The following is a 27223-nucleotide window of genomic DNA, read 5'->3' as shown; positions in this document are numbered from 1 at the left end:
AGACATTAATACTGCTTATAAACAGTATTTTAAACTTCACGCAGTTGCTTGAGCAGAATAGATGCTGACTGAGTGCTTCAATTAGACAGTGAGATGTTCAGTTTGGAAAATTCACACTGTGAGGGAGAAACTCACAATTAGAGCTTAGGTTTGGTCTGCATTCTGCTTGCCGAAACATCTGCTGTAAGGCAGTGTGTTCTTTTGACGTATCATGAAACGAAATGCCTTTGATTAATTTTTACCTGCAGTTTAATGACATAACTATTGAAATTCAGAATATATATGTTTGGGTGTACATTTTTCTTCAGGATGTGATGATGTGACCAGTCATAGACTATTCTAGTCTGACAGTGTTACTTACTCATTGTAAAGGGCTGACAAGTTTTTATTGTGCCAAGTCTACCTGTTGTCTTAGTATCCAGCACTGTGTTTTTTAAAGACTAATGCACGGTGGCAGGAGGTAGAAGCCACTGCAATGGGCACTGCATGGATCCTTCTTTTTCAGTTATCCATATATATAGAAGATTTAAATTTATTATGGTGTGAGTTTGGCATGAAGTAGAAATTCAAGCAGTAAACTGTGTTCAGCACTTTGATCGATTTGCAGTCAATACATTTATTCTTTTTTTTTTTTTTTTCCAAAGTAAAATGGCAGCTAGAAATATACCAAGGACTCCAGAAAAATTACTTCATTTTAATATTATCTTCTACAAAGAGAAAGGGATAGAATTCTCCATGCTGGTCTGCAAAACCAACTTGTTGCAAGCAAGAGTAGGTCCTAGCTACTATCAACTGATATCTGAGTTCTGATATCTGATAACTGATATTCTGATTCCTGTCAACTCGGAATGTTGATTTTGTTCAATGATTTTGTTCCTCAGCGTCCTGTGTACCTCATTTTCTTTTTGATGGGTTAATAGAGTTGCAAAGACATTGGTATTCAATTCAGGTACAACACGAGATCAGTGGACAAGCAAGAGATTGACTTGAATTCTTCTAAATGGTGTAGTATCATCTTACTGCAGACTCAGTTTCAACAGCAGGATGAGGTAGCTACCGTTTCTTTTCATGCACAAAAATGATGTGAAGCAGAGACCTGAAAATGGGCTGTTGTCAGACTCTCAAATGTAACACCCATTATTTCAACTGACGTAAACTGGTTATCTCCATTGCTCAGACATACTGAATTTTCTTGTGTAGTTTGGAGATGGCATAATGGTTTAGATACATAAACTGTCTTTTTGAGTCATCTCCAAATAGTAATGTTGGATGTAACTAGACTCTGTGTGGTGTAATTTTAATTTTAAGAGATTAGGAGAATCTTTTAACAGTGTATTTGTGAGTAGTCTTGTGGGGTGAGGGACACTAAAGGAGGGTGTGATAAAGTATTTCACTGCACATATTTGCTTTAGTCTGCATTTGGTTATAACGTAGAATTTTACCTATGTGTCAATTATAGCTTCTTAGTATTGCTGTTGCCTCAAAGAGAAGACATATGTCTTTTCTAAAACAAGGCTTTGTTAAATGTTGTTAAAGGTTATGTCAAACAAGCATAGATTTAATGGAAACAATCAAATTGTTTATCAATCCATTTGTTCTTTCAGAGACAGCTAAAAAATTCTGTAACTACTTCACCTTTCCCACTCCAAAATATTACTGGAGTTTAGGTTTTGTGTATCATCACTTAGGCAGTCATTCCAGCTCAGTCTCAGACAAAATCCTTTTAATAAAATTCACTTATTACTATAAAATTCTTTCATTATTAGTTTAAAAAAAAAAAAGTAATAAAAAAGATATTTTAACTTTGTTCTGCTCTGAATTGGGACCTTCAGCAAAGAATTTTGCCTTTAAACTACCATTATGCATCTGATTTAGCATGCTAATCCTTGAGGCACAGATCACACCTTTGTAATATGCAATGGCCAAATACATTGACTGTTCTTAGGGAACATGAAAGGGAAAATAAACCCATCATAGCCCAAAAGTATGGTAGCTTCTGTTATTAGCTCAGAATGGTTGTTCAACACCTCATAGAGAATTAATTCTAATCTAAGATTTATATGGCTTGATTTATTTAATATCAATTTTACTTTTATTTTTAAAAATACCTCAACTCCTTTTGTATAGATATAAATGCAGGCACTGCTGGATAATAGAACAACATGCAGATTCAGTGACCTGATGAGGAAGGGGAAACCTCAGTAGTGACAGTAGTTAGTGAGAAAGGCTGGAGTGAAGTGTATGTTTTAAATTTTATGTTAGGAATAAACTAGACAAGATGATTATGTTGAAAGCCTCTTTGAAAAAGGAATGCTTTGCAAGAAACTGTAGAGAACAGCAGACTGAAGAATGAAGGAAATGTCAGTACTCACCCTAAGGCAGTCAGTCATTCCACTTCCTCTGAGAATTTTAAAAGTAAAACCGTGTTTTCTTTCAACCTATGCATTTTTTAGTGTGTATATAAGGTACTGTGCCTCTGAGCTAGTGGTTTCCCATGTATTCACATGTTAGTTTATAAGCTGAACCCTATGTCTTCCTGTTAATCTCATAGCAGAATGACAATTGTCCTTCTTAAGTTTATCCACCTGTCATCTTATGTCATCATTCTGTTCCACCTGGGTCATCTTCAAGATTCCTCATGACCAGTGTCAATGAGGTGACAATGACTCTGTCCTACTCTCTCCATAATTAAAGTTTATCTAGTAGGGACAAGTTCAGAATGTGTAAAGTTCTCTGAATTCTGCCTGATTTTGGTACCCTAATTGACAAACAGGAGAAAGAGAGATGAATCCTATGAGTGAAGTTCAAGTTATTGCAGGTGGGGAGTCAGAAGGAATAGGGAGAACTCTATATATCTCTAAACTGTGTTGTTTGTATTGACGTACCCTAGACCTCTCCAGGAATATTTTTCTCATAAATCAGTGGCCTAAAGTGCTACCTGCTGCTGAAGAGTAGTAGCTCTTGCTTTGATTTTTGTAGCAGCGATTGGTCCCCCATGGTAGCAAAACTGGGCCTCTGTCATTCAGCAGTGTAAACACTGAAGAGCAAAAAAAAAAAAAGCAAGTGCCAGCAAAAATTGTGATTGTTCAAACCAGATTTTAGATGTGGTGGAGTGTTTGGTATTGCCACTTCTTGCAAAGTGGTCTTGCTTCACTGATACAGTAGCATTGCCAAATTAAGTTTGATCTGTTATTTAAACATAACCGCTTATCAAGCGTTTTCTGTTAATTTAGAAAAAAAATAAAAATAAGCGTGTTTTTTTTTTTTTAAAAAAAAAAAAGAGAGAGAGAGAGAAAGAACAGAAAACACCAGAAATCTCCCAAACGCTTTGGAACAAGTATTTTTGTATGTGGCTGTGGAGAAGTTGTATTATTTTGTATCAGTATTATATATTATATATGCAAAGATTACCTGCTTGGTATTATTCTGGCTCAATAAAGAAATTAAATGAGGCTTTAAGGGAGGAGTAGGTATTACAAAAAGCAATGAAAGACATACACCTTATCTCTGGAAAGAATATTGAAGCTCCTTACAGGAAAAAATGATGAGCTGGTCACCAAAAAATATTGACATTTTGCACACCAGAGTCTAAGCAAAAAAGATTATTTAAGCCATTAAAAATTCCTGCCTAGAGAGAAAAAGTGAATGAATGGAGAGCAAATTCTTAGATGGAGACATTGGCTGCAAAAGTGCAGGAGGAAATCTGTAGGAGGAAAGACCTTCTCTCGGCTCAGGTTTAGGTGTTGTTTCCAAACAGATAAATTACTTTTGTGAGAAGTACTGAGATAATACTAAGAGCCAGTTCTGCAGACCTTGTGTAGGCTTTAACCCTTTTCGTTACCTGTTGTGTCTGTCTCTAGTTGAAAGGGGGTCCCTCTACCTGTAAGGAACTGTTTGAATCCCCTTCATCAGCTTCTGTAAATGGGCACCTTAACATAGGCATGCTGGGAAAGTCTTGTTTTTTATGGTACTTTTTGAAGAAGCAAAGTTATAGCAGAAGCTTCATTACACTTAAATCTTTTGTTGTCCTTCTGTATGGCAGTTTCTATCCTGCTTCTGTAATTGGAATAGCCAGGGCAAAGATGGTTAAATGGATAAGCAGTAGGTCCAGGATTAAACCTCTTTTATATCATCTGAGGAACTGTTTGCTTTACAGGACTTTGTCTGGACCTGTTCACCACAGGAAGTCCTTTCATCTATCTGTTCCAGTACTTAGCTTCAACGACCCTGGGTTATTGGTCTAACACAATAAAGTCATTTTTTCATCAGATTCATAACAGAATTACGAAGTCAAAATTAGTGGAATCTTGCAACTTCTACCATTACATCTATATTTGTTTGTATCATCATATAATGAACTTTATTCTTTTATTTTTCCAATTGTAGTTGAGCTGTAAAATGGTGGTCTATTTCCGTATACTACAGAAATTTATAATACTTTATTTAAGATGAATATGTTTAAAAATTAGATGATTATGATAAAATTTGTAGGACCATGAAACCTTTGGAAGTGCCATATTCGTGCCACATTAGTTGAAAGTTATAAGAGAGAGCACTCAGATGAAACACCAAAGGTTAGGATGTTATAATGCTGTGAATCCAGTATGGACTTTAGGCCCTAATTCTTCAAAGCATTTAAGCGTGCATTTGCACATCAAAGACATGCAGACCTGCTACCCAGCAACTTCTGGTGAATTAGCACGTTACATTTTAGATGTCTAAAAGGCAGAACTTGGCTATGCAGAATGGTCAGTTCAGCTCTTGCTGACAGGACCTTCATTATTAAAAGCAAGTAACCAAAGAGATAAGACCGTATTGTCTTGTAATTGCCTTAGTTATCTTCATTTTGCATTAAAATAATATTTGTCTTTAAGATGGTGTTTGAAGATACCTTTACATGGTATCTCCATTTGCTCTTGATTTGCTTTTGATTTTAGGTAAATATATACACAATAAAGAACTATAGAGTTCAGAGCAAAAGCATATTCTCTGTGGTTATAAATTCCTGAAAAGAGAGAGTACAATGGGAAAGCCTGCCAAAACCTTCAGTATAGCAGCACAACTAGGCCCTGCAATAACATATCTCATGCACTAGCACAGAGAGAACCAGTTTTCCCTGGGAGATGTTTTTGTTTGTTATTGAATATGCTTTGTAATTAGAAACACTAAAAATAATAATTAAAAAATTTTGATTTGACTAAAGCCTGCATGATATTTCAAATTAGATTGGAAATGTACAATACTATACAATGGAAATGTTCTGCACCTCCTTCAGCACTTACTGCATTGCAGTCAGATCCATCTTAGCAGGGTTTATCTATTATCTCATTCAATTCCCTCAGAAAAATGAAATTATCTATTTCTCATTGTGCTTTCGAAGCAGCAAATTCACTAGGTCTGTTGTATTTTTTGGTATTGGGTTTATAGTCTTTTCCTTCTTTTCTCTGCAAGCTTATCAACATTTGTAAATCGTTATTAATTTCTAAAATACTTCTCTTGCCCTACTGCTTAAAATTATACAGTCCAGACAAGTAATGCTGTATGTGACTGTATTTTCTTTTGGGAGGTCGTGATGGAGTGACAAAGGGAGGAAATGATATTCACAGTACAGCATATTAGAATACTTGCTTATCCCTATCACACTGGAATGGAATTCTTACCAATTTACAACATATTTTCATAGCAGTATAATTAATTTTATGAGGGGGGCCAGGGGCTTTTTTCCCTATGTGGTAAATTATGCTAACTCTTTGTGAGTTAATTAAAAATCTTATCTGTTAATTATCTCCAGTGTGTGCAAAATAGCTGTTCATGTAAGTTAGGATTTTTTTAATCATTGGCATCTTACTCTTTAAGTCTGAAAAATGTGCTACTATACAAAATTTTGATTTACAACTTTAATTGAAAGGCAATAAATGGTGATTAGTGTCAATTGTCATGTCTCTATTACAAAAAAAAAAATCATTGTGGCTGATGTAGGAAATAAGTACGAAATTTAAGGAAACCATTATTATTTAATGAATCTCACTTATATAAACACCAGTAATAGCATTATCACCATTTTTGGTAGTAATATAGCATTTGGTAGTTACATACCATTTTTGGGCATAGTCTGGGAAGACAAAAATCATCCTAAATTCTGTGTTTACTTGGGATAATAGTGTTATCAGTGATGCAAAGGATTTAACTCTAAACTGATTTTTTTTAGGCATAACTTAAGAATGATTAACATTTTTATTTCTAATACTACCAGTAAACCTAAATTTCTTGATATTGTTTTTAAAACCACTAGCTAGAATTGCCTGTATTGAGGGAAATATTTTTCAGATGTAACAGTCACTGTTTGATTTTTATTAATGCCACAGCTCACTTATGCATGTGTCTGTTTCTTCTTGTTCCCCCTCCTCCAAAAGAAGTGAGGAATATCATGTGTCCAGAAAAGGGCAGCTCTGAAGTTCATTATCAGATTTATTCTCTAGCATTAGCTCTGGTTTGTGAAGCAGTTGTGCATAGGTTCACAGGCAATAAGATGATTTTCAAAAAGGACCCTAAAGAATATTGCATCTCTTTTCATATCATAAAGTCAAAAACAAAAGACAGACAAATTAAGATTGTGGTAAAAGCTTGGCAGGAACACTTTTAAAACTGATGCAAGTACTGAATGCATAAAATCAGTAATCAAGTTGGGAGTCATATGTTGGAAGCAGCAAATGTGCTACATTATCTACAAAGATAACACACTGTGTTCATTTTTCGTAGTAGCTAATTTAACTACCAGGTTTTTATTCCTTCTTCTGCTTGGTCCTTCCATTATTAGCTGAAGTCGACATTTCCCACAAAAGTTCATCCTTGGTAGTAATAATTTGCTGCCATATAAAATAAATGACTTAACATAAAAGATTTTACTGATTGCAGTGCCAGTTGGCACTTTCTTGTTCTCTGTTGAAATGAGCACAACACATTTTCTATTACAGCTGCATGACTACCCTGTGACCGCAGTGTGTGTTGAAAGTTTTAATGTTATTGCTTCTGTATGTATTTTTCTTCCATAAATTATTCTTTACAGAAGAATGTTAATTAGTAACTGATAGATATAAAGATTGCCGGGGACAGCCCATTAATTCCATTTACCTTAATGGCACTTAGATCTTAGCTTGCAATACAGCTGTATTCAGACAGTATTATAAATGTAATTTTTTGCATCATTAACTACCCTGATTAATCTTAGACAGCAAAAGCATAATTTTAGAAACATAGGGTTCACAAAGTGCCACTTTAAAGTTGTAGCTTTGCTCTTTTATATTCATATCATTGTAAACAACATAGGTTTTGAAAATTTTGACAGGGAAATAGTTTTTCTCCCTTTCTTAATAATTAACTCGTACCTTGTACTAGTCATTTCTCATTTCTGCATTTACTTATTTTTGTTGTTGGTGGTTGGTTTTGGTTTTTCTTTTTTCTTTTTTTTTTTTTAAGTGCTTTTTTGTAACATGTTTTGCTTTTGACTGGTGCAATTAATGGATCTTTGTGTAGCAATTGACCACTATTAGCAAAGCGTTCATTATGCTCAAGAATTATTAAGGAAAGAACAAGTATTCCATGTCCGATTTCTGTGGAGGCTCCAGAGAGGAAATTTTGCCAGAAGATTTTATTATGATTTTCATGTTATGGACATCTTGAATGCCCTGGTTAGAAGCCATTCACTGTGTTGGACCAAACAAGAACACAAATTCAAATACCAGCCTCAGACATGAAGAGGTTTGAAGTGGTGGTCTTCCAGAGAGCAGCCAGGAAATGGCATTTTCTACTAGAGTTCATGTTTAATGTTAACAGTTAGGAAACGTGACCTGCCTGATATCTTAAAAGGTTTTGCCAGGTGGAGTTTTCTGGCTTGTTCTTCTTTGATTTTGATCAGGGAAATACAATGTAACTCTTCATTGATTGTGTGCCTTAGGTGCAATATTGTCTTATCAGTGTAAAACTGATGTGACAAATCCCCACCCTGCTATGTGCATAATGCTATTTAAGGTGTTAAAATTATAGTTGCAGTTGATAATGAAAAAGACAAGAAGTGACAGAAAGGAAGAGAAAACTTGTGCTGGTAATAATCATAAATCTGAAAGAAAAACAACAACAAAAAACAGTTAATCAAAAGATGATAATTCAGAAATGCCCTTTTTAAGCAGTGAATGGCTAAGGTGCTGAAGGATTGTTCTCAAGAACATACAGCACAGTTCCTAGATTTTTTTTAGAATCAGCCAAAACTTGAATTGGTGAGTTAGTATGCTCATGTAAAGTGTGAATGGAACATTTTTTTGAAGGGGAGAAGAAGGAGAAAAGGTTTTTAGTAATTAATTGAAATAGGTGACTTCACAGATGCCTTTTTTTTTTTTTCCTAACAATGATTTCTCATATGTGGAAGGGTCTGAGCAGATACAAGTCCATTTTATTATAACAAACTACACATATTTTTTTAATTTTGTATTTCAGTCTCTGAGCTTCCTTTTCTTTCAGGTTGTAGGCAGAACATTGCAGAAGCAATCTGTTACAAAAATTACAAGGCAATTACCATAAGTATCATTCTTTCAGTAGAGCCTGAAGAGGCTGCAGCACAGCCATGGCTGAGACAGAGTTAATTTTCTTTGTAGAGGCTCACACAATGTTCTAGTTTGGATTTTGATGAAAATAGTTGTGATAATACACCAGTGTTTTAGTTGTCACAGAGCAGTGCTTACATAGAGCCAAGGATTTTTCTGCTTCTCATGCTGCCTGGCCAGTGAGGAGGCTGGAGTTGCCCAAGGAGCTGGTAGAGGGCACAGCCAGGACAGCTGGCCCAGACTGGCCAAAGGGATTTCCCACACCATGTGGTGTCATGCTCAGCAATAACAGCTGGGTAAAACAAGGAAGAAGGGGAGGACATTAGGAGTGAAGGCATTTGTCTTCCCAAGAAACTGTTATGTGTGAAGAGCCCTGATCTCCTGGGAGTGGCTGAACACCTGCCTGCCGATGGGAAGTAGCAAATGAATTCCTTGTTTTGCTTTGCTTGCACTTGGGGCTTTTGCTTTACCTTGTCTTTATTTCAACCCATGAGTTCTCATACTTTTGCCTCTTCAGTTCTCTCCCCTATCCCACCTGGGGAGAGTGAGTGGGTAAGTGGCTGTGTGGTGCTCAGCTGGGGCTAAACCAAAACAAGGACTTTTAAAAAGGCACATGAAAAGAAGAAGGGTAGAGGTTTGGAGCACTGAACTTTGCAGCTGCTCCTGAACAAAACTGGTTTGTTTGTGTGTTTGTTTTGTAGTTGTCCTGTCCCATAACAGAACTGCTTGTGCTTGCAGCTTCTCCTGAGAACTGCCAGGTAAAAGCTTCCATCTCTCTAGGTGAGATTGTGATTCGAAAAGAACCCCAAGACCCTCATGAGGCATAGTGAGGAGCTGGCTAAAAGTGCTACTTTGAGCTGGGAAGAAGGGGTGGATAGGGAAGGTTTAGGTTAGAAATTAGGATACATTTCTTCTCAGAAAGAGTAGTCAGGCATTGGAACGGGTTGCCCAGGGAGGTGGTGGAGTCACCGTTCCTGGGGTTGTTCAAGGAAAGGTTAGACCTGGTGCTTACGGACATGGTTCAGTCGGTGGCATTGGTAGTAGGGTGATGGTTGGAATGGATGATCTTGAAGGTCTCTTCCAGCCTTTATGATTCTATGGCACAATGGGTTCAGCTTTGCATTCAGGCATAGACCTATTCAGTGACCCTGACCCACTGCTTGCTCTCAGTTCCTATCTGTAAGACGAGGATATTTCTGGGCCTTTTAACTAAGTCACAAAGATCTTGGCCGTTAATGATTAATCCTGGCACATGAATGTGTACAGTTATGTAAGTGTTAAAATCTGTACATAATTGTCAAAGCTGAGATCCAAGGTCAAGCCTTGATTTGAATTCATTTCATCTGTATTGAGTTAAACAAGAAAAAGTGCTCATGGATAAGGTTCATCTCTAATATCTTTTCAGTATAAAGCTAAAAGAACTTTATAGTAGCAGGAGGAAATATAATGTTTTTGTTGGTGATGGTATTTTTATAATCACAGGTAATTCAATAGATAGAAAATAAAAACAATCTCAGTGTTGAGAGCCCTGCAGGTATCTAAGGCAGACAGAAGCAAAGCCTTTGGGATTTGCACTGCACTTTTTTTTTTTTTTTTTTTTTTTTTCCTTCCTTCAAGAGTGTGTTAGTTACTGCTGTCTTATTAGGTCCTTCTTACCTATTTCTTGTTGTATATAGCTATGGTGCAGAGCTTTTCAAGCAAGACGAGTCATCTATATGGTTTCCATAGGCATCACATTACACATAAAAAAATTGATCCTTCACATAACCAGAACTGCATCATTTGTATATCGTGGAGTTCGTTTTCTGAAAAGATATGCTAGCAGTGCAGATGCATTTTAAGTACTTGACTTTCAGGCAATGACTAGACAGTACACAGGAAATAAAATTGTCCTCACATCAGTAGGTACTTGTGTGAGGTACTCCGGACGTAGATGATTTTGAATGAATTATGCCTCTGCTGTATAGTGTTAAGGCACAAGTGGGTTTGCCAAAAGTTCTAGTACATCTCAGTTTTCATATGTTAATTACCTGCCTGTTAAGTGGTCTTTGTAAAGTACTGTGAGATATTCAGATGAGACTCCCTATTGTGTTTAAGTTCATAATATACATGAAATCTTTTTCACTCTGATTAATTAACAATACTTGATGGCACCCTTGCTTCACTGAATGCTGTGGATAGGGAGGAGTGATACTGCTGTTCTGGCATGGGGTAGCTTGGTGTATAGCTGTTTCATCTCTTCCCTTTTGCTCAAATTCTGGTTCCCATCTGCATGTGTTTGCTCATTTGGGCTTCCACCCTAGAGGAACACAGCGCATCCCTTTTCATGCACTAGTCTATAGCTTGTAACACAGTCATCAGCTGTGACTACCTTGTGTGTTTCAGAATGCATACATGACCAGTGTATCTGGACTTGATTTGGGATAAGGGCATCCAGTTTGAGTTTGCTTGACTTAAAATCACTGACAGACTAAAATCAACATGTGGTAACTTTTAAACAGAGAATTCAAGGAAAAAAAAAAAGAGAGAACTAGGTCAAAGCTACATCACTAGTACAGAAATAGACTGTGTTGTGAAGTGTAATGATGATGAAGAAGTGAATGAATTTACCACTCTTACATTGCCCTTTTACAGTAGGGGAAGAAAAAAAAAATCAGAAAAGAAACTAAAATACCTCCAGAAACTGAAGGCCTCTACTATCTCTACATATTGATGTTTGGACTTGATGACCTGAGGGTCTTTTCCAACCCAAATGATTCAATGATTCTTTACTTTGTAGATATATTCATGTTGAGTTGTGGAAGGAGGTGCTGTATAAACCTGTCTGAGATATCTGGAACATTTGGTCTAATACTTCCCAATGCACAGAAGGAACAACAGTTTTTCCTTCCTTTATTTCATTTAGTTCTGGTTTGACCCTGACTCCTCAGCTTTTTGTAGATAAGAATGGTACTGCCCTGGCAATAATTTTATCTACATTTTAATTTTGACATATCATTCAGATAAAACTTCAAAGGTGAAATTGCATGGAAATGCACACTGCTAATATTTCGTCTTTTCCCAAATGATGTAAAAACATGGCGAGAATTATTTATTGTATCACATTTCAGAGACAGGTACAAAGGGATTAAAGCACTTCAAATAACGAATGAGCCATAACTATACTCTCCACAGCTGTTCAGGGTGCTCTGGATCACACTAATGATTCAGTCGCTAAGACTGACAGGAGAAAAAATGAACCTCAGTGGCAATCTGTAGAGCATTACTGAAAAAGTAGAGTCACAATGTGGGCACCCAATACAGGAATAAGTTTTTTCTGTTCATTAAAAGGAAGCATAATTTCTGGTTTTATACAATCGTTTATTTGGAGAAAATGTGAGTTTTCAACAGTTAGGGAGGAGGGTCAATAATGTTATAATCACTATTTGTTTTAAATTCTTTCCTTTCTGTCTTTGGCTACTTTCTTTCTCCTTCAGAGACTGAAGCAAAAATCAGATTGGTCTTGATTTTGCAGCTACCAATACCTTATTAAAATGCAAGCCAGCAAACAATCAGACCTTCTGACTACCTATTTTCTCATGTTCCTGTAAGCCTGTTCAGCTAGTACTGAAGTCTAATGTTATTTACACATACATACTTTACTTACATACCTACATAGTTACTAAGCACAGAAAGGTTTATTTTCATTGGTATATAAGCTCTGAAATATATCAAGAGAATTTACTCCTTGTTTTCATTTTCCTATTTCCTATTTCTTTCTATCTTAGTTGAAGTGAGTTTCCTGAGCTTCCTTGTCCTGGTTCAGTTGAGTGAGTTTCCTCATCCTGGTTCAAAAATTCAGGCAGGATATAGAACTAATTATATTATGGAGGAAGTAAGCATGTTGCTGACTTCTCTTATGGACCATAATCTATGAGCTGAGGAATGTCAAAATATTTTTCTATGTAAGGAGATATAATGCTCTTAGTAATCTGTATGAGGGCTGTGAATATAGCTGTGCACACTGTTTACTCTTATACAGAACCACTACCTATTATAAGGGTATATGCTGTTACATATGCCAACTATAGCACTTTCATACTCTATTATATTCTATACTCTATTATTATACTATACACTTTCATAACTGTAGCAGTTCCAATATGTGACGTTTGGAGACAAGTATTTTTCTTTATTGAGTGCTGGTAATTAAATTAATTTAAATAAAATTGTCTTGAGTCTTAAGTTTTATATCTTTGAATCTCCTGAAGAAAGACAGCAGAACACTTCTTCTGAGAGAAAAGATTGGATTGGAGATGATGCTTTATGTACTTTTTTTCAGTGTTGACCTAAAAGTGTTTAAAAAAAAAAAAAAAAGGCCTATGGTCAAATAATTATACCAGCAAATGTCTACACTTGCACCTGAAGTGAAATGTACCTATCAGATTTTGAGGAAAGACTGACATCCATTTAAGAACCAGGAGAGAAATTCAATAATTTTCTCATTACTCTGTAGTAAAGTGTTGTCGGAGACTTAGTACCTAAATAAGCAGAACAGCTTTGTTAAATGTTTCAACTGAAATGTTGAAGTGTTTTCTCTGAAATGGTTATAAAAAGAGAATCTGGAAAAGAAAAAAAAAAAAATCCCTCTCCAAGATTCAACTACTGAATTTTAGCCTTTGCTTCATGAAAATATTTGATCACTCTTCCTGAAATGATTCTGTCTCCACAACATTTTTTCCTCATATTGTGCAAGGTATGGATTAAGTGGTGCCTTGGGGTCTCTTTTAGTCTCATATTCTATGGAACTACAAGTATGGCTTAGGAGCTATAACTTCTCCCAGTGTTAAATCGTACCTCAGTTACAAAACCAGGTTTTGAAATGCTTTGAAATGTTGTAAAAGTATGGATTTGATAGAGTATTTTTATGATCTTAGAAGATCTTGGCTTGGGCTTCTTCAGGTAAGTATGTACATTTTTAAACATTCTAATTACACCCTACAGTGTAGTTCTTTGGAACCATTGGAATAAACATGATTAAAAAAAAAAAAAAGAAGAAAGGTTTTTTAAAAACAAGCTATAAAAGTATAGCAGTATAATCAGGCAGGCTGTATTGCAGAATTATTTTCCCACTCCTTAAACATGTCTTTACCCAGTCATTTCTTTGAAATACATGTAGTTGTTTGTAGTGGCTTCTTTGGACTCTCATCTGTTTGTGAGGAATTCCTTCTTTCAGAGCTCAGTTTTGTAGAAGTGAAGGATTAAGTGCCTCTCTGCCAGTTCTCTATCCGGCACACATTCTGCTTTTGTTTTTGTTGTGATTAGGAAAACCCACTATTATTAAATACCAATTATAACATTTGGTCCATTTTTCTGAAATTCATTCACATATGAATGATCCGATTGGGAATTTGTTGTGTAACCCTCATTATGCCTGCCAACCTTTTGTTCCAAGCTCTTTTCTTAAGCACAAAACGTAAAAATGCCCTTTGCTTCTTTTTAGTTTGTTCTCTTTTCATGTGCTTGTTTTTACTTTGTTCCTGGTTGAAGCTAGGAAAGTAAATGGCATTTGTGAACCTTAGGTTTTCATCTTTATTTGTATCTTTAGAGAGAGTAAAACATTCCTGTCTTCATGTATCAAGAAACTGTTTTGGTTTTAATCATATTTTTACTATCTGCCAGTGCTCATGTTGGTGAGGAATTGGAAAGAAACAAGCCACCCCTTTTTTTTCTTACTGTTTTTGTAATGTCTACTAGAAATTGAGTGAATTATTCTCTCTCATTCAAGGTGGTCTGTTTCACGTTAGTCTGCTCTTTTGCTGCAATTGTATTGAACATTGTTCACCAAAGAATTGAGCAATATGACAAACATGCCACATTTGTCACCCTTTCATCTTTCCTCCTTTGGGAGAATTTTTTTTAGGCTTGTTAGAAATTTGTGTGTTGTTTAGATCAGCATGGGGGAAGAAACATGGTTTTGTAATTCAGAAGATTATTATCCATAGTGTTCTTTTTTTTTTGTTAAAGAAACTGGAGAACATGTTTTGAATGACATGGGACTGAAGAAAAAGGAAGGGTCAACCATGCCAAAAAAAGCCAACAGTTGAATACCACCCTGGAGAGTCATGAGTCCAACTTGCACTTGGAAGGCTGCATTTAGAGCTGTGTAGCACCTTCGTAGATGAGTCCGAAGTCAGGAACTGTGCAGTGACCATATGAAAGGCAATATAATAAGGTGTATTAAATTGGGCAACTGGAATTAATGCCCTCCTTTGTCCATCATTTCTGGGGAATACCATTTTTATCTAGCTAAAATTTTGAAAATAAGTTAATTATACTTGCAAAGTACTCACATTCTGTGTCAGTGAAGACTGTAGGAGAACCAGTGAATAGGCAAAAAGGTGCGTTTGTTGATGAGAAACTCAACGTGAGCTGGCATAACGCACTTGCAGCCCAGAAAGCCAACAGTATCCTGGGACACATCAAAAGAAGCGTGGCCAGCAGGGTGAGGGAGGTGATTGTCCATCTCTGCTCTGCTCTTGTGAGACCCCCACCTGGAGCACTGTGTTCAGGTCTGGGGCAACCAGCACATGAAGGACATGGACCTATTAGAACAGGTCCCAAGAAGGGCCATGAGGATGATCAAAGGGTGGGAGCACCTCTCCTTTGAAGACAGGCTGAGGAAGTTGGGGTTGTTCAGCCTGGAGAAGAGAACGCTCCATGAAGACTTTATAGCAGTCTTCCGGTACATACAGGGGGTCTACAGGAAAGCTGAGGAGCGACTCTTTGTCAGGGGGTGGAGTGATAGGACAAGGGGGAATGTCTTTAAACTAAAAAGGGTAGATTTAGATGAGATATTAGGAAGAAATTCTTTACTTTGAGAGTGGTGAGGCACTAGAACAGGTTGCCTAGAGAAGCTGTGGATGCCCCACATGTGTGATGTGGTGTCCTTGACTATGGCAGGGGGGTTGGAACTAGGTGATCTTTAAGGTCCCTTCCAACTCAAACCATTTTATGATTTTATGATAATTCCCAATAAGAGCAGGACTTACGCTTTATGCAGTGAATGAGGTCTAGGGCCATTCATTGAACCACTTGAAGAAAACAAAACCTTGAACAGTTGCTTGTTAAGTGAACAATATCCATCTTGTGGACAGAACAAAGGATCTTTCAGGAAAAATATGTGGACGTATCTTAAAAATGTATATTCATAAAGATGTTAAATTAAGGCATTTCCTGTTTTTAAGGGCTTGATTTGCAAATTCACTGTTTTTTTTTAGCAGTGTGTTTCTGTATTTAACACACATACATGTACATACAGAGATTTGTTCCAGTTTGACAGTCTTTCACATGTTGTTTAGTGTTTGATTAGCATAATCAGTGTGTGATTATTTCTCACTAGCCTTAGCATATGCAAATTCTTGTCTTTTGACTGACAACCATTATTAGACAATCAGAGTATATGGATTTGCATAATCTCTGTGTGGTTACAGTATTTCTGCACAATGCCACTGTGAATGCAAATCCTTTTGCTCTGACTGGTTTCTCTATATTAAAGCGGTTTGCCAGAAATGCTGCTGCGACCTCAGCACCTCATTGCAAAGTGGAAAGTCCACAAGAAAAAAATAACAAAAAGGAAAGCAAGGGAGGAATACTAGGCTCACATCAGAAATGTGACTAGACAACTGCTACCATTAAAAAGATTAATTAAAAAAAAAATAAAAAGAAAGAAAGTAAAAAGAAATCCTTACATTCATACAAGATTTCAACAAGAGAATAAAAAGAGGACTTTGGGAATACATCCTGAAGTCCTATTCAAATTACATAAACAAGTTACATTATGAAGTGACTTCAGGTTTTGGTGTTTCGTTTTTCTTTGCTTGTTTGTTTGTTTGATTTGTTGTTGTTTGTTTTTGTTGTGTGTTGTTTTTTTTTAGAAAAGTAATTCTTCAGAAACTATTGCACATTATTAAAATTGTTGCACTATAATTATTAAAATTATTTTACATTTAACTAGGTTGAGTGTTATTTCTGGTTTATGTATATGAAAAGCGCCAGGTTAGTGTTATCCTGTTTCATTGGCAACAGCAGAAATGGTAGACACTAAGAAAAGATGTTTAATGCTGATTTTAATTCTATGCATAATTATTCACCATAAGTACTTGGACAATACTGAATAAATTATATGTAAATGGATAAATCATGCATGATAGCACATCTAGAACATGTATTTTAACCATTTGATGCTGTATTGTTCTAATTTCACATGAAACCAAAATATTGTTGAACATTCATTTTTGTATTTATTTATACTTGCTAAGCCAGTCCCATCATTCCCTTTGAATTGTTATGTTTGGTTTATAAGATTCTTATTCACAGATTAATGTGATATTGGGGAGAAAAAAAAAAAGACTGCTAGCACTAACAATAGGATGTATTTTTTATGGAAATACAGAATATTAAATATATGTAGGATCAAATCACTGAGCTATTGTTGAACTGTTCTGTTTGTGATCTGGACATCAGTTTATTAAGAATGTATAAGGTAGTTTGTAAGTTACACATCTGATAATTCTGGAAGGTATCCGATACACTTAACGTGAGGTGCACAGATTTTTCTTTTTTGAAAATGCACAGTAAATAAATACTTTCAAGAGGTCTGAGATGGATATGCACGTGCAGAAATCAACAGTGATGTGTGACACCAAGTGGGTCCTATGCTTCCTGGAAATTTGATCTGTGGCACATACTTTGTCTACCTTGTATATGTGGCTGTCGTAAAATGTAGTATATCTCCCAGAGAAGATGGTGCTACTGCTCAGCTGAACTGTGCCCAAAATATAGAAGTTCAGCAATATAAGGCAGAATTTCTGGCAGGTCCCCAAAACATCAATTTCTACATAAATAAAAATATAAGAGCATAATGTAATATAATAATGTGGCATTTGTATAACTGATCGGCATGATTGTAAGGAAAATTATTTGAATTTTTGATGCTGCAGAAAGAAGAAAGAACTACTCAATTGTCAACTGAAAATGGTCAAATTATGTCCAGAGAGCATTTTCATGTCAAATAGTCCTCTAACTATAAATGACAGTGACTTAACATGACTGAGGAGTTGCCTATAGCTTTAGAAGAAAGACAGAAGAGCATTTAGTAACATGTCACAGTTATAATACAGGAGGCAGTTTTATGTTTGCACTCGTTGGTGTTAAAACTGCATCAATCATGCAGTTTTAAGAATTGGTTAAGTTTATCAGTAAAAGTAAATGATGGAGGATATGTTATTACTGTGTTCTATTTTACTTGGTAAGGCATTGTGTATAATGTTGTTACAGGATTTATACTGTTTCCAATGTTCTCACTAGTTTCACCATTTCTTGGGACATGAGAATGAATGAAAGGAGCTCTCACAGAGTTACCTTTATTTTTTATGAATTTTACAATTAAGGTCTTCACAGAAGACTCAACTCGCATGTGGAGATATTAATACCTTGCCTGCAAGTGCAATAATATTAGTGCAGTAGTTTAACCTAATTTTGGTGCTTATAATTAAATGTGTTTGCAGAAATGCAGACCTACAGTAGGAAACTGTTCTCAGAATATCATTCCTTTAAGTTTATTTTCATTGTAATGTAATATTCTATTAATATCTGGATTTTAAAAAGTTCAAAAAGATTGATAGCTGTGTCACTGAATTCACTTACCTATTCGAGTAATGGAGGTCATTCTTTTGGTGGGTATTTTTTTTTTTTTTCACCATGCAATTTTAAATTACCACTAGAATGATCTACAGCAACTTTTTATTGAGAACTTCAAAAACCTGACTTGTTTTTCTGCTCACTTAGTGTAGGATCATAGTGATTTGAGTCAGTCCTTTGCAGATAATTTCTTTGGCTTTGAGGTAAAAATGTTTTCTTATTTGATCTAGACCTACTGTGTGTTCTGAACAGGCTTTGGGCATCCACATTATCTTCCTCTTTTGACCTGGATGCTCTTGTTTATAGATGTCAGTGCAACTCAATTAGTTTACTGCTAAGTTCAAGCATTTGAAGTGTATGTGTCATGCCCCTTGTCTTTTAATACATAATTAAAACAACAACCCCCCCCCCCCCCCCCCCCCCCCCCCCTTTTTAATGCCTTTTTGGGATTTGAGCTTTTATGGCTCAAATTTGTATTCTTTCTTTTGCAGTTGTTGTATCGTAGGCATGTTTCTGGAATAAAAAGTCATATAACAAAGACTAATAAAGTCACATATGTTAAAAAAAAAATGTTGAAATTCAAGATGATCTATGCTTCAATTCTAGTTTCAACTTAAAAAAAAAAAAAATCATTATTTATGGAACTGATATAAAATTTATATTTCCAAAGGGTTAAATGTCTCTGTAGGTAAAATTTACTACCCCGAGTTCTACCTTCTCCAGATACTTAATGGAATTTAATGAAAGGGAGACTTGGCTACAGAAGACCTTCAAGGATAGCTGAATCTGGAAAAGTTACACAGGCAGGAAGGATAACATGGGATCTCCTGGGTCAAGTCCTTGGTGATTTTGTGGTAAATGTTTCATCCAGAAAGCTTTGTACAACAAAGCTTTTAACTGCAGCCTCCAATATGCTCTATGGTAAGCACAAGAACAAAGAATGGGGTTTAGGTCATTGGGCTTAAAGGTTGAATTTGAAACAAGCAAGCTAAACCAAATGGGAGTAGTAAGGTCAAAGCTAAGAAAATGGAACAAGAGGCCAAGTTCTGCCATGCCCCCCAGTATAAGACTGGATTTTGCTGAAATATGGTAGGCTTAACCTGAAGATCTTGGGAAGGGATTACAGTATTTGATCAATGAAAGTAAACATTATAATGTTGCTACAAATTTCAGCTTGAATAATTTTAAAAAAAAAAGACTATTACTGCTGTATATTTTATATAATGAAAACAAAAATCAGCTGAATGAAATACGAAACCAAATACGAAACCTTCATTAGAATCAGTCATTGCTCAAGCTAACAGTTACTTTGTGGTTTGCAGTGAACCTTGAACAATGTCTTTTCCCCTGACCATCACCAATGAAAAGTTTGACACAGCTTGTGCTACATAGTAGGAGATACCTAGCACTGGGTAATAGCAAAGCTAAGCACAGTGAACACATCAAACACAGAACATCACATCCTCTGTGTGGTAAATTGCAATGCAAATAAGTTGGTAAGAGGAAGTAAAGGGACATCTTGCAAACCTTGTTCTTCTGCACAGCTTTGTCAGCTGAATCATAATCTTTTATATGAATTGTAAGCCTCTCTCTCCTTCACTATCAATGGGAGTGAAGTAAATCAATTACATCTAAGAAATACAAATAGAGCAATAGAGCACTAGTAACAAGTAAAAAGCAGATTTTATCAAAGTTTATCATGATAACTTTTATTTTGAAAGCAAATACCATTTACATAAGTTGAAATACAGTCTATACATGTACTTAATAACATTCAGTGAACATGGAAGAACTTAGAGATTCTCTTAAGTATCTCAGCACTCAATGATTATCTCAGCTACATAATGTTATTTCCCTCTTTATGTTTCCCTGCAATCCTTGCTTTCTATTTTCTTTGCAATCAGCTGCTTCTCTTTGTGCCTCTGACTCTCAGCAGGACTCCCCTCTGTCTTCCAACGTCTGTGAGATCTTAGTACTTATCACGCTATCACGTTACCTCTCTCAAATTCCCTGCATAAAACTTTTGGAAGATTATCTGGTGCTTTTGGATGGTTATTTGAAATTTATGGATTGGGAGTATTACACAGATGAAATCTCTATGAAAAAAATAACAAATTCAAATACCACTCCAATATTCAGCCACAACTTTATTAGAATCTGTTCTGTTTTGAAGTTTAATTCCGCTCTACAGTATCAAAGAGCAATTGTCAGAGCAAGGATTCTTACTTTGAAGCAGCTTTTCTTAATCAACTTGAAGTCTGTCCAGAACACTTCTTCATATAGAGCCACAAACATAAATCATCCAAGTTCACAGTAAGACCATGTAGCTGTATATCTACAAGTCTGCATCTTTAGAAAGAGAAAAGGAAATGTGCAGATGGATTTCTGTATCAGCAGATAAACAGGAGAAAATCTCTGGAGCAATTAAGAAAGAAACTTGACATTTTTCCATAACAGGAAAATAAAATTAAATACAAAGCACATCAACTACCCCACACATTCGTGTTCTTTGTTTGTTTGTTTTTCTTTTTTCTTCCTATTCTGAGAGTTATTTGACTTGTTCTCAATATGTGAGAATCTGTTCCACCAGAAGTCCAGTCCCTTTTGGAACTAGAATTCTTACTGTGAACATAAATAAATCCAACTAAAAATTTATTTGTTCCAGCTTATGAGACATGGTAATGCCTTTCATATAACACTTAAGGCACTGTTCTGTTGGCACTCTGATTTGAAATGACAGAGTGACATTTCTGTAGCTTGCTAACAACCCTGGCATGTTGACGTAAGCCGTCCTCCATTAAATAGACACAAGGGCTATAGTAGATAGTTCTTTAATGTCTGTGGTGGATATCACTCTTTTCTCTCATACGGAAGCACAGGACTGATGCATCAAGGGAAGGAGTATAACAGGAAAGAACCAGTTCTGAAAAAGGAAGGAAGATGTAGAAAGACAAGTAATTAAAACCTGCTCAAGGAAACCTATGTCAAGAAAAAAAAATAGGGGCCTAGTATATTCAAAGCCCTAATTATCTGTTACCAAAACATGATAAAAAAATTAGTGATAAAAAAGGATCAATAATCTAAAACAGTACTGTGGTACCCATCACCACATAAGGCATACAAGACTACAGTCAGAAGCCACATTTGAGAATTGCTTAATTATACAGTATAGATGCATGTTACAACAGTGTAAGGTCAACTTTTAGTGTATCATCTGTTAGGTAATCTGAACCTATGTGTTGTCTTGGAGCTGATCAGTTCAGCAGGAAGTTAGGAAGTTAATGTCTACTTCAGTCATCTGGGCCTCAGTGTCACATCCAAAGCACTCAGGAGGAGTAATGAAATTATAGGTCAGATGTTTAAACTTTCTTACCTTATGGCACTTGAGAGAGAATGTGTCAGAATTTAACATGTTTACACTAAAGTCTAAATTAATAGCATCTCAAAACTGTGGTTAAGAAGGTGAGTCTCTGGATCAGATGTTACACTCGATCAAAGGACGCACAATATATTGCTACCGTGTGTTGACATATTCATATATCTAAGCTTGAGGTTTCCATAAGTATTTCAGACCTGCAATGGTGAGAGGAACAGCACATACATTTCTTAAAAATTTAGGCTAAATTTCCTAAAAGTTCAGCAGCTCTAAAATAGTGTTGGTTAAGACCAGGTTTTGCTTTAGTGCTGAAAGCATGCAGCAAGGTAAAGGTATGCTGGTTCTACTGGCATAAAAAGTCACATCTTGAGGAATGGAGCAGTTGAAATAAGAACTTCTGTTACTGTTTATGCCTATGTAGTTTTCTTGTTTCTGGTCTGTGCAATAGTATCTTTAGATGTTGGTATTTTTAAAAATTAGGTTACAGAGTAAAATGAGTGTCCAAAGCACAAGGTTGGATCACAGCTAAAGTCTTCATATTATCTTACACAGTATGCTGCAGTATCAAGAATCAACTTGATATTCTCTGACTTTAGTGATCAGTGTTGTTTTTCGGTTATGTTATAGTGGTGTCCCTAGTTCTAGGGACTAATGCTCATTTGTGATGGTGGTTTTACAAACAGGTGAGATATTTCACTTTTGCATTGAATTGAAGAGGATTTTCAAACTGAACATTTCTTCTAAACCTTTCTATAACATCGCAGAGTTTCCCTTGTTCCTCCCTCCCTCCTCTCCTTCTCCTCTTGTCTCCTGATCTGAATTTCTTTTCAACAAGAATTAGTTTAAGCCTATGACCTATTTCATACCTTACACTGAACAGATGTCAGATGATGCAACAGGTCTGTAGTGAACTGTTTTGGATTCACTGCAATAGAGGCCATGGCTGCCTACCATTACAGCTTCCATGAATCATTGATTACTTTGAGAAAAAGCTGTGATTCTTTATTTATAAAATAAACCTTTGCTAACTGACTCAAGAAAGTAAATCACGGGGACATGAACATAGAAAAGGTGTTTGGCTCTCAAAGCACATATAAAGTATTCTGTCTGAATACTGATTATTGTCAGTTAGACAATTAGATGTATTTGCTTCATCAAATTATGTGAATTTTTAGTAATAAAATTCAAAGATAAAATCTATATTTGAATTGGTTAAAGTTGGCATACCAACTTGCTGTAAAGCTGTTGCTAGATTTTAGGAATAGCTGTCAGATACTTCTTGTAAAAATGACATATAAATCATTTCAACCAATAGATTTGGGGAAGCTGATTCAAATTTTCTGCCAAAATAATACTATTTTTTTTTTTAAACAGGATACTGCCAGATCGACTTTCTGGTGGAGGTTTTTTCAGAATAATGCTTTTCATCAAAGTCAAAATTCATCCTTAAGTAGGGTTTATTGAAAAATAAATTTTCTTCTAAATGGCTGTGAAAATAATCTTCGGAGGATTTGGATTTTTCATTGGTTGTGTGGAAGGTGTTTTATTGAAAAAGATCATTTATTGGTTCCTGGAAAGTTATTATTTTTTTCACAATACTGATCTATTGTATGTTATTTGGGAATTATTTTTATATAGTAGTCCTTCACATTTTCGTTGATTGCTTTGTTAGTAATTTTATATAAAATATTATTGTTTCATTTATCGTACTAGTTTATCTTTGGTATAAGAAAAATATAAATAGGTAAATTTATTCAGTGTTCACAGCTTTTAGCTTTTGTCAGTAAAGGGAGGTTGGTACATGTAGAATACTACTAAGGATACGTGTTTCAAGATAGCTAACGACACTTCTTTGTTCCTTTCTGTGTTACCTTTTCATAAAACTGCACGAAGAAGAAATATTAATTTTCAAAGAAAAATAATAGTTTTCTGTAGTGTGGAGTATGGTTTGGAATGATGTATTATCTGTTTTGCAACTATAGAAAATATAAAATACAGTGAAACAGCAAATGCTTTTATATTTCTTTTTCTTCTCTCTTTTACAGATGGACCCAATTCAAAAAGCTGTAATAAATCATACATTTGGGGTTCCTCTTCCTCATCGAAGAAAGCAAATCATATCATGCAACATTTGCCAGCTGAGATTTAATTCGGATGTAAGTTGATCATTTTGTATCAGATTAGAAATATGTATTTATCTTTTAGGATGTGCCATGATTTGCATAAATTGAACCTAAATGAAATGTTGTGATTTCGGTTTGTGATTCAGCAGATGAAAAGGCTGTAGGATGCTTCAAATAAACACAATTATTTGATAGTGTTTATACATCAAGCCAGATTTTCCCTGCGGATGTATCTCTGCAAGCTCATCAACTTCAGTTGTGCTGCACAGAGTGAAAATAGGAAAACGGATTGACCCATTACTGCTAATAAGACTGAAATATTTGCTGGGTCCTAATTCTTCTGTCAGTCCCAGATACAGTTGCCTTTCTTTTCTTCCTGTAAATGTTCGATGTTATTCAGATGTGTTTATCATCCTTGTGGATTTACCTTCCATTTTCTACCCTTACAAAAATATACCTTTTTGGTTAGAATTGTATTTTAATACTCCTATCTTGGCGGTACAATCTTAATAGTAATAATAATAATAGAAGCAGGTAATTTTTGTCTATTGGCTCCTACCCTGCATCCTCTCATTCCTCCAACAATTAAATAGGGCAATCTGATCTGGAAATGTTCTCTAATATACAGAGGAGACCCGTCCCTTGTAATTACCCAAGGAAACTGTACTGTGGTACTCCTTGCCAAGGAACACCTCTTCTGTCACAGAAAAGCCTCTCAGAATTCAACTCCTTTATTTCCTTCTCCAGCAACTTTGTGTGTGAAGACAAAAAATGACATAGTACTATATACTGTCTTCTGCTATTCTAGTCTTCCCAGGGAGTTTCATGACATGGGCATTGCTGGTGGCAGCTTGTCTTCCTGTTTCAAATGTCCTTCAGTTATTACCTGTTTGCTAATTTACATATGGGAGTTACTTATATAAAAACAAAAATGTTTGAATGTCTACTGAAGTTCAGCCCAAAAACATCCACAAGGTTCCTTCCTCATGGTAGTCATATGAAGAAGTGAAAGAACTCTTGTGTGCAGCTGTTTCTTTGTAGGCAGCTATTTATGAACACTTAATCAACCTATTTTTAGCTTATCAATTATGTATCAAAGCCATAAACTTGTCAAACACTTAAAATGAGCTTTGAAGTCTTCTGTAATAGATTGGCCATGTAGGTATTAAAATAATGCAGCTTTCTTCATTCCCCTCAGCTTTGTATTGCTTAGCAAGAATTTTAACAAGATCCCAGTCATGATTTTCCCACTAGTGACTATCACATACTTAAGCTTCACTGAGGACTCTGGGTTTTCTAGTTCATGGACTGAATGCACACCTTTCTCTTATAGCATTGACATCATTCTCAAACAGTGATGCAAATCATAATACAATATCTGGAACTGTCATGATCCTCACAGGTGAAAATAAGAGAATCAAAATAGGATTTTCTGTTTAGAAGCTAGATGCCAGAATTGTGACTGTGAATATTGAGCCATTCACGGTGGGACTCTGATGAACAGAATTTTTAAGGGACAGTGGAGACTTCTGGGCCACAGTAGGTCCTTGTGACTGAGCAGCCTGGATCATTGCTCATAATTTTCAGCTTCGTCTTAAGAAAGAGTATGTCATGCTGAATCATACATTGTATATAGCTAGAAGAGGCATCAAACACCGCAGTGTTACGTACCAATGTGAAGCATCTCCTTTACAAAGAGGGAATACCATTTGTTAGTCTGCAAAAAGATCCAGGCAAAAGTGAGGTTGAATATGTCATTAAGCTGACTTAATCATTAGCATATATGCAACTCAGATTCATACATGGGGCAGAAAATTTTCCAGCTGACAGAAGCTAGGTATTTTCCAGAAGAAAGTGTTTGAAATAAAATAAATAAATAAATAAATAAATCTAAATGGAAGGAAACAAGATAGTGGACACTGATACTTCTGACTCAGAGGACTGGTATGCCCCCATTCTGCTCCTCTTCTGCTGCTCTTAGAAAGGATTCCAAAGAAGTGAGGGGGAAGAGGCAGCGGCCATTTTCAGAGGCATCTACGATATCCAAAAAAATGGTTTCAGTGGAAATCTATTAATTTAGGCTGTTCACAGGAAACTCTTGGAAGAAAAGCTGTGCAGCATAAATTTAATTGCCCTTTCACACCTTCAGGTGCAAGAGCCTTGAATTCCAATTCACCAACTCTGTTCAGTGGAAGTTTGTTCTAATGGTCCTCTCTCTGAAAGTAGATAGTACTGTTAACTTTATGCAATGGGAAGACCTTACTGAGTATCTTTCGCTTTCTCCTTTTAATATTCACCTAAATTTTAAAGCATCCCCAGTGTTTCTTCTAGATAGAGAGATTAGGATTTCAAATGTTGTCCAGTGATTAACTTGGGAAGACATTTCTTCCCATTTTCTCTAACACCGAAAAGAGATTTGTGGATGTCTTTATGATGCTCTCTTCTCGTTCAGTGAGTATAGTTATTACTGATGAAATTCACAAAGTGCTCTGCTGAGGCTTTTCAAGAAATAACAATTAGAGTTCTGCTGCAGTTTTAGAAATGCTTTTCTGCAATGTGAGTGGAATAGGCAGAGCTAAGTTCCTTGGTTGCTTGGGTAATTCTGAATGTCCACTGGTTTTTGTAGCAAAAATATGCAGATTTAATTTTAAGGCTTAAAGAAAAGGTTGCTCTAAAATACATAAATAAATAAATAAATCGACTTTTGGTAACCCAACTATTTAAATACCAACACACACTGTAATTTTTTTCCTATTATTATGAAAAGGTTTTAATTTACTGAATATACCTACCTTTCATTTTCATCATATTTTGTTGAACAGGATTTAAAACCATACGAACAATAAATAGCTTTCCTGTTCAGAAACCTAGGGCTTTGTGGCAGTACTACTGATGCATCTTTATTTTTAGATGCTGGAGATAGGTTTTTATCAGAGAATAATGAATAGAAATTCCATTTACCTACTGCATGACAATATTATGAAAATGTTTACAATAAAACTGGTCTGTGAGATTTTTCATTTTTGTAGATAATACAGAATTTTATCCCCTTTGATACAGAATTCTTTCAGTGCAGAAGAGCTTTTTTCTGTCTACATGGTATCAAAATTACATTTCAAAGAAAAATGAGAAAAGGCACTACAATAGTCTAAAATCATTTAGCTTCTTTCTAAAGGAGTTATCTATAAATCTTCATGACAGCTGTGTGTTCAGTATTTCTTTTTAAAATAAATCTTCTCATACAAGGGAAAGTAGGAATGAGCAAATAAGCAAAGCCTGTCCATGCTGAGAAGAAAAACAACAAACAAAAACACTAGAATAACACAGGTAGGTTCAGTGGAATCTGTTTCAAGCAGTGCACTTTTTTTTTTTCATTGAAGGAGATCTCTTTATAGCATTTGCCTTTACATTGTGCACCCAATACAGGGCAAAAGTGTGTGAGTTGC

At 35.7% G+C, this 27223-nt stretch overlaps 1 protein-coding gene across 5 annotated transcripts in view; it reads left to right on the top strand.

The window, feature by feature from the left end:
• ZNF385D (zinc finger protein 385D) overlaps nt 1-27223 on the top strand; it is a 438227-nt gene that overhangs the window by 321509 nt on the left and 89495 nt on the right. For 3 of the 5 annotated variants that reach the window (XM_040547929.1, XM_040547928.1, XM_040547927.1), the window contains 2 exons: nt 9299-9355; nt 23700-23810. In XM_040547929.1, coding sequence (XP_040403863.1) covers nt 9299-9355; nt 23700-23810 — 168 coding nt within the window. The remainder of the gene's footprint in view (nt 1-9298; nt 9356-23699; nt 23811-27223) is intronic. The other 2 variants (XM_040547926.1, XM_040547930.1) reach the window with 1 other exon arrangement.

The sequence above is a fragment of the Cygnus olor genome, chromosome 2 (assembly GCF_009769625.2).
Source record: "Cygnus olor isolate bCygOlo1 chromosome 2, bCygOlo1.pri.v2, whole genome shotgun sequence".
NCBI lineage: Eukaryota > Metazoa > Chordata > Aves > Anseriformes > Anatidae > Cygnus > Cygnus olor.
This window is presented reverse-complemented; position numbering and strand designations above follow the sequence as displayed.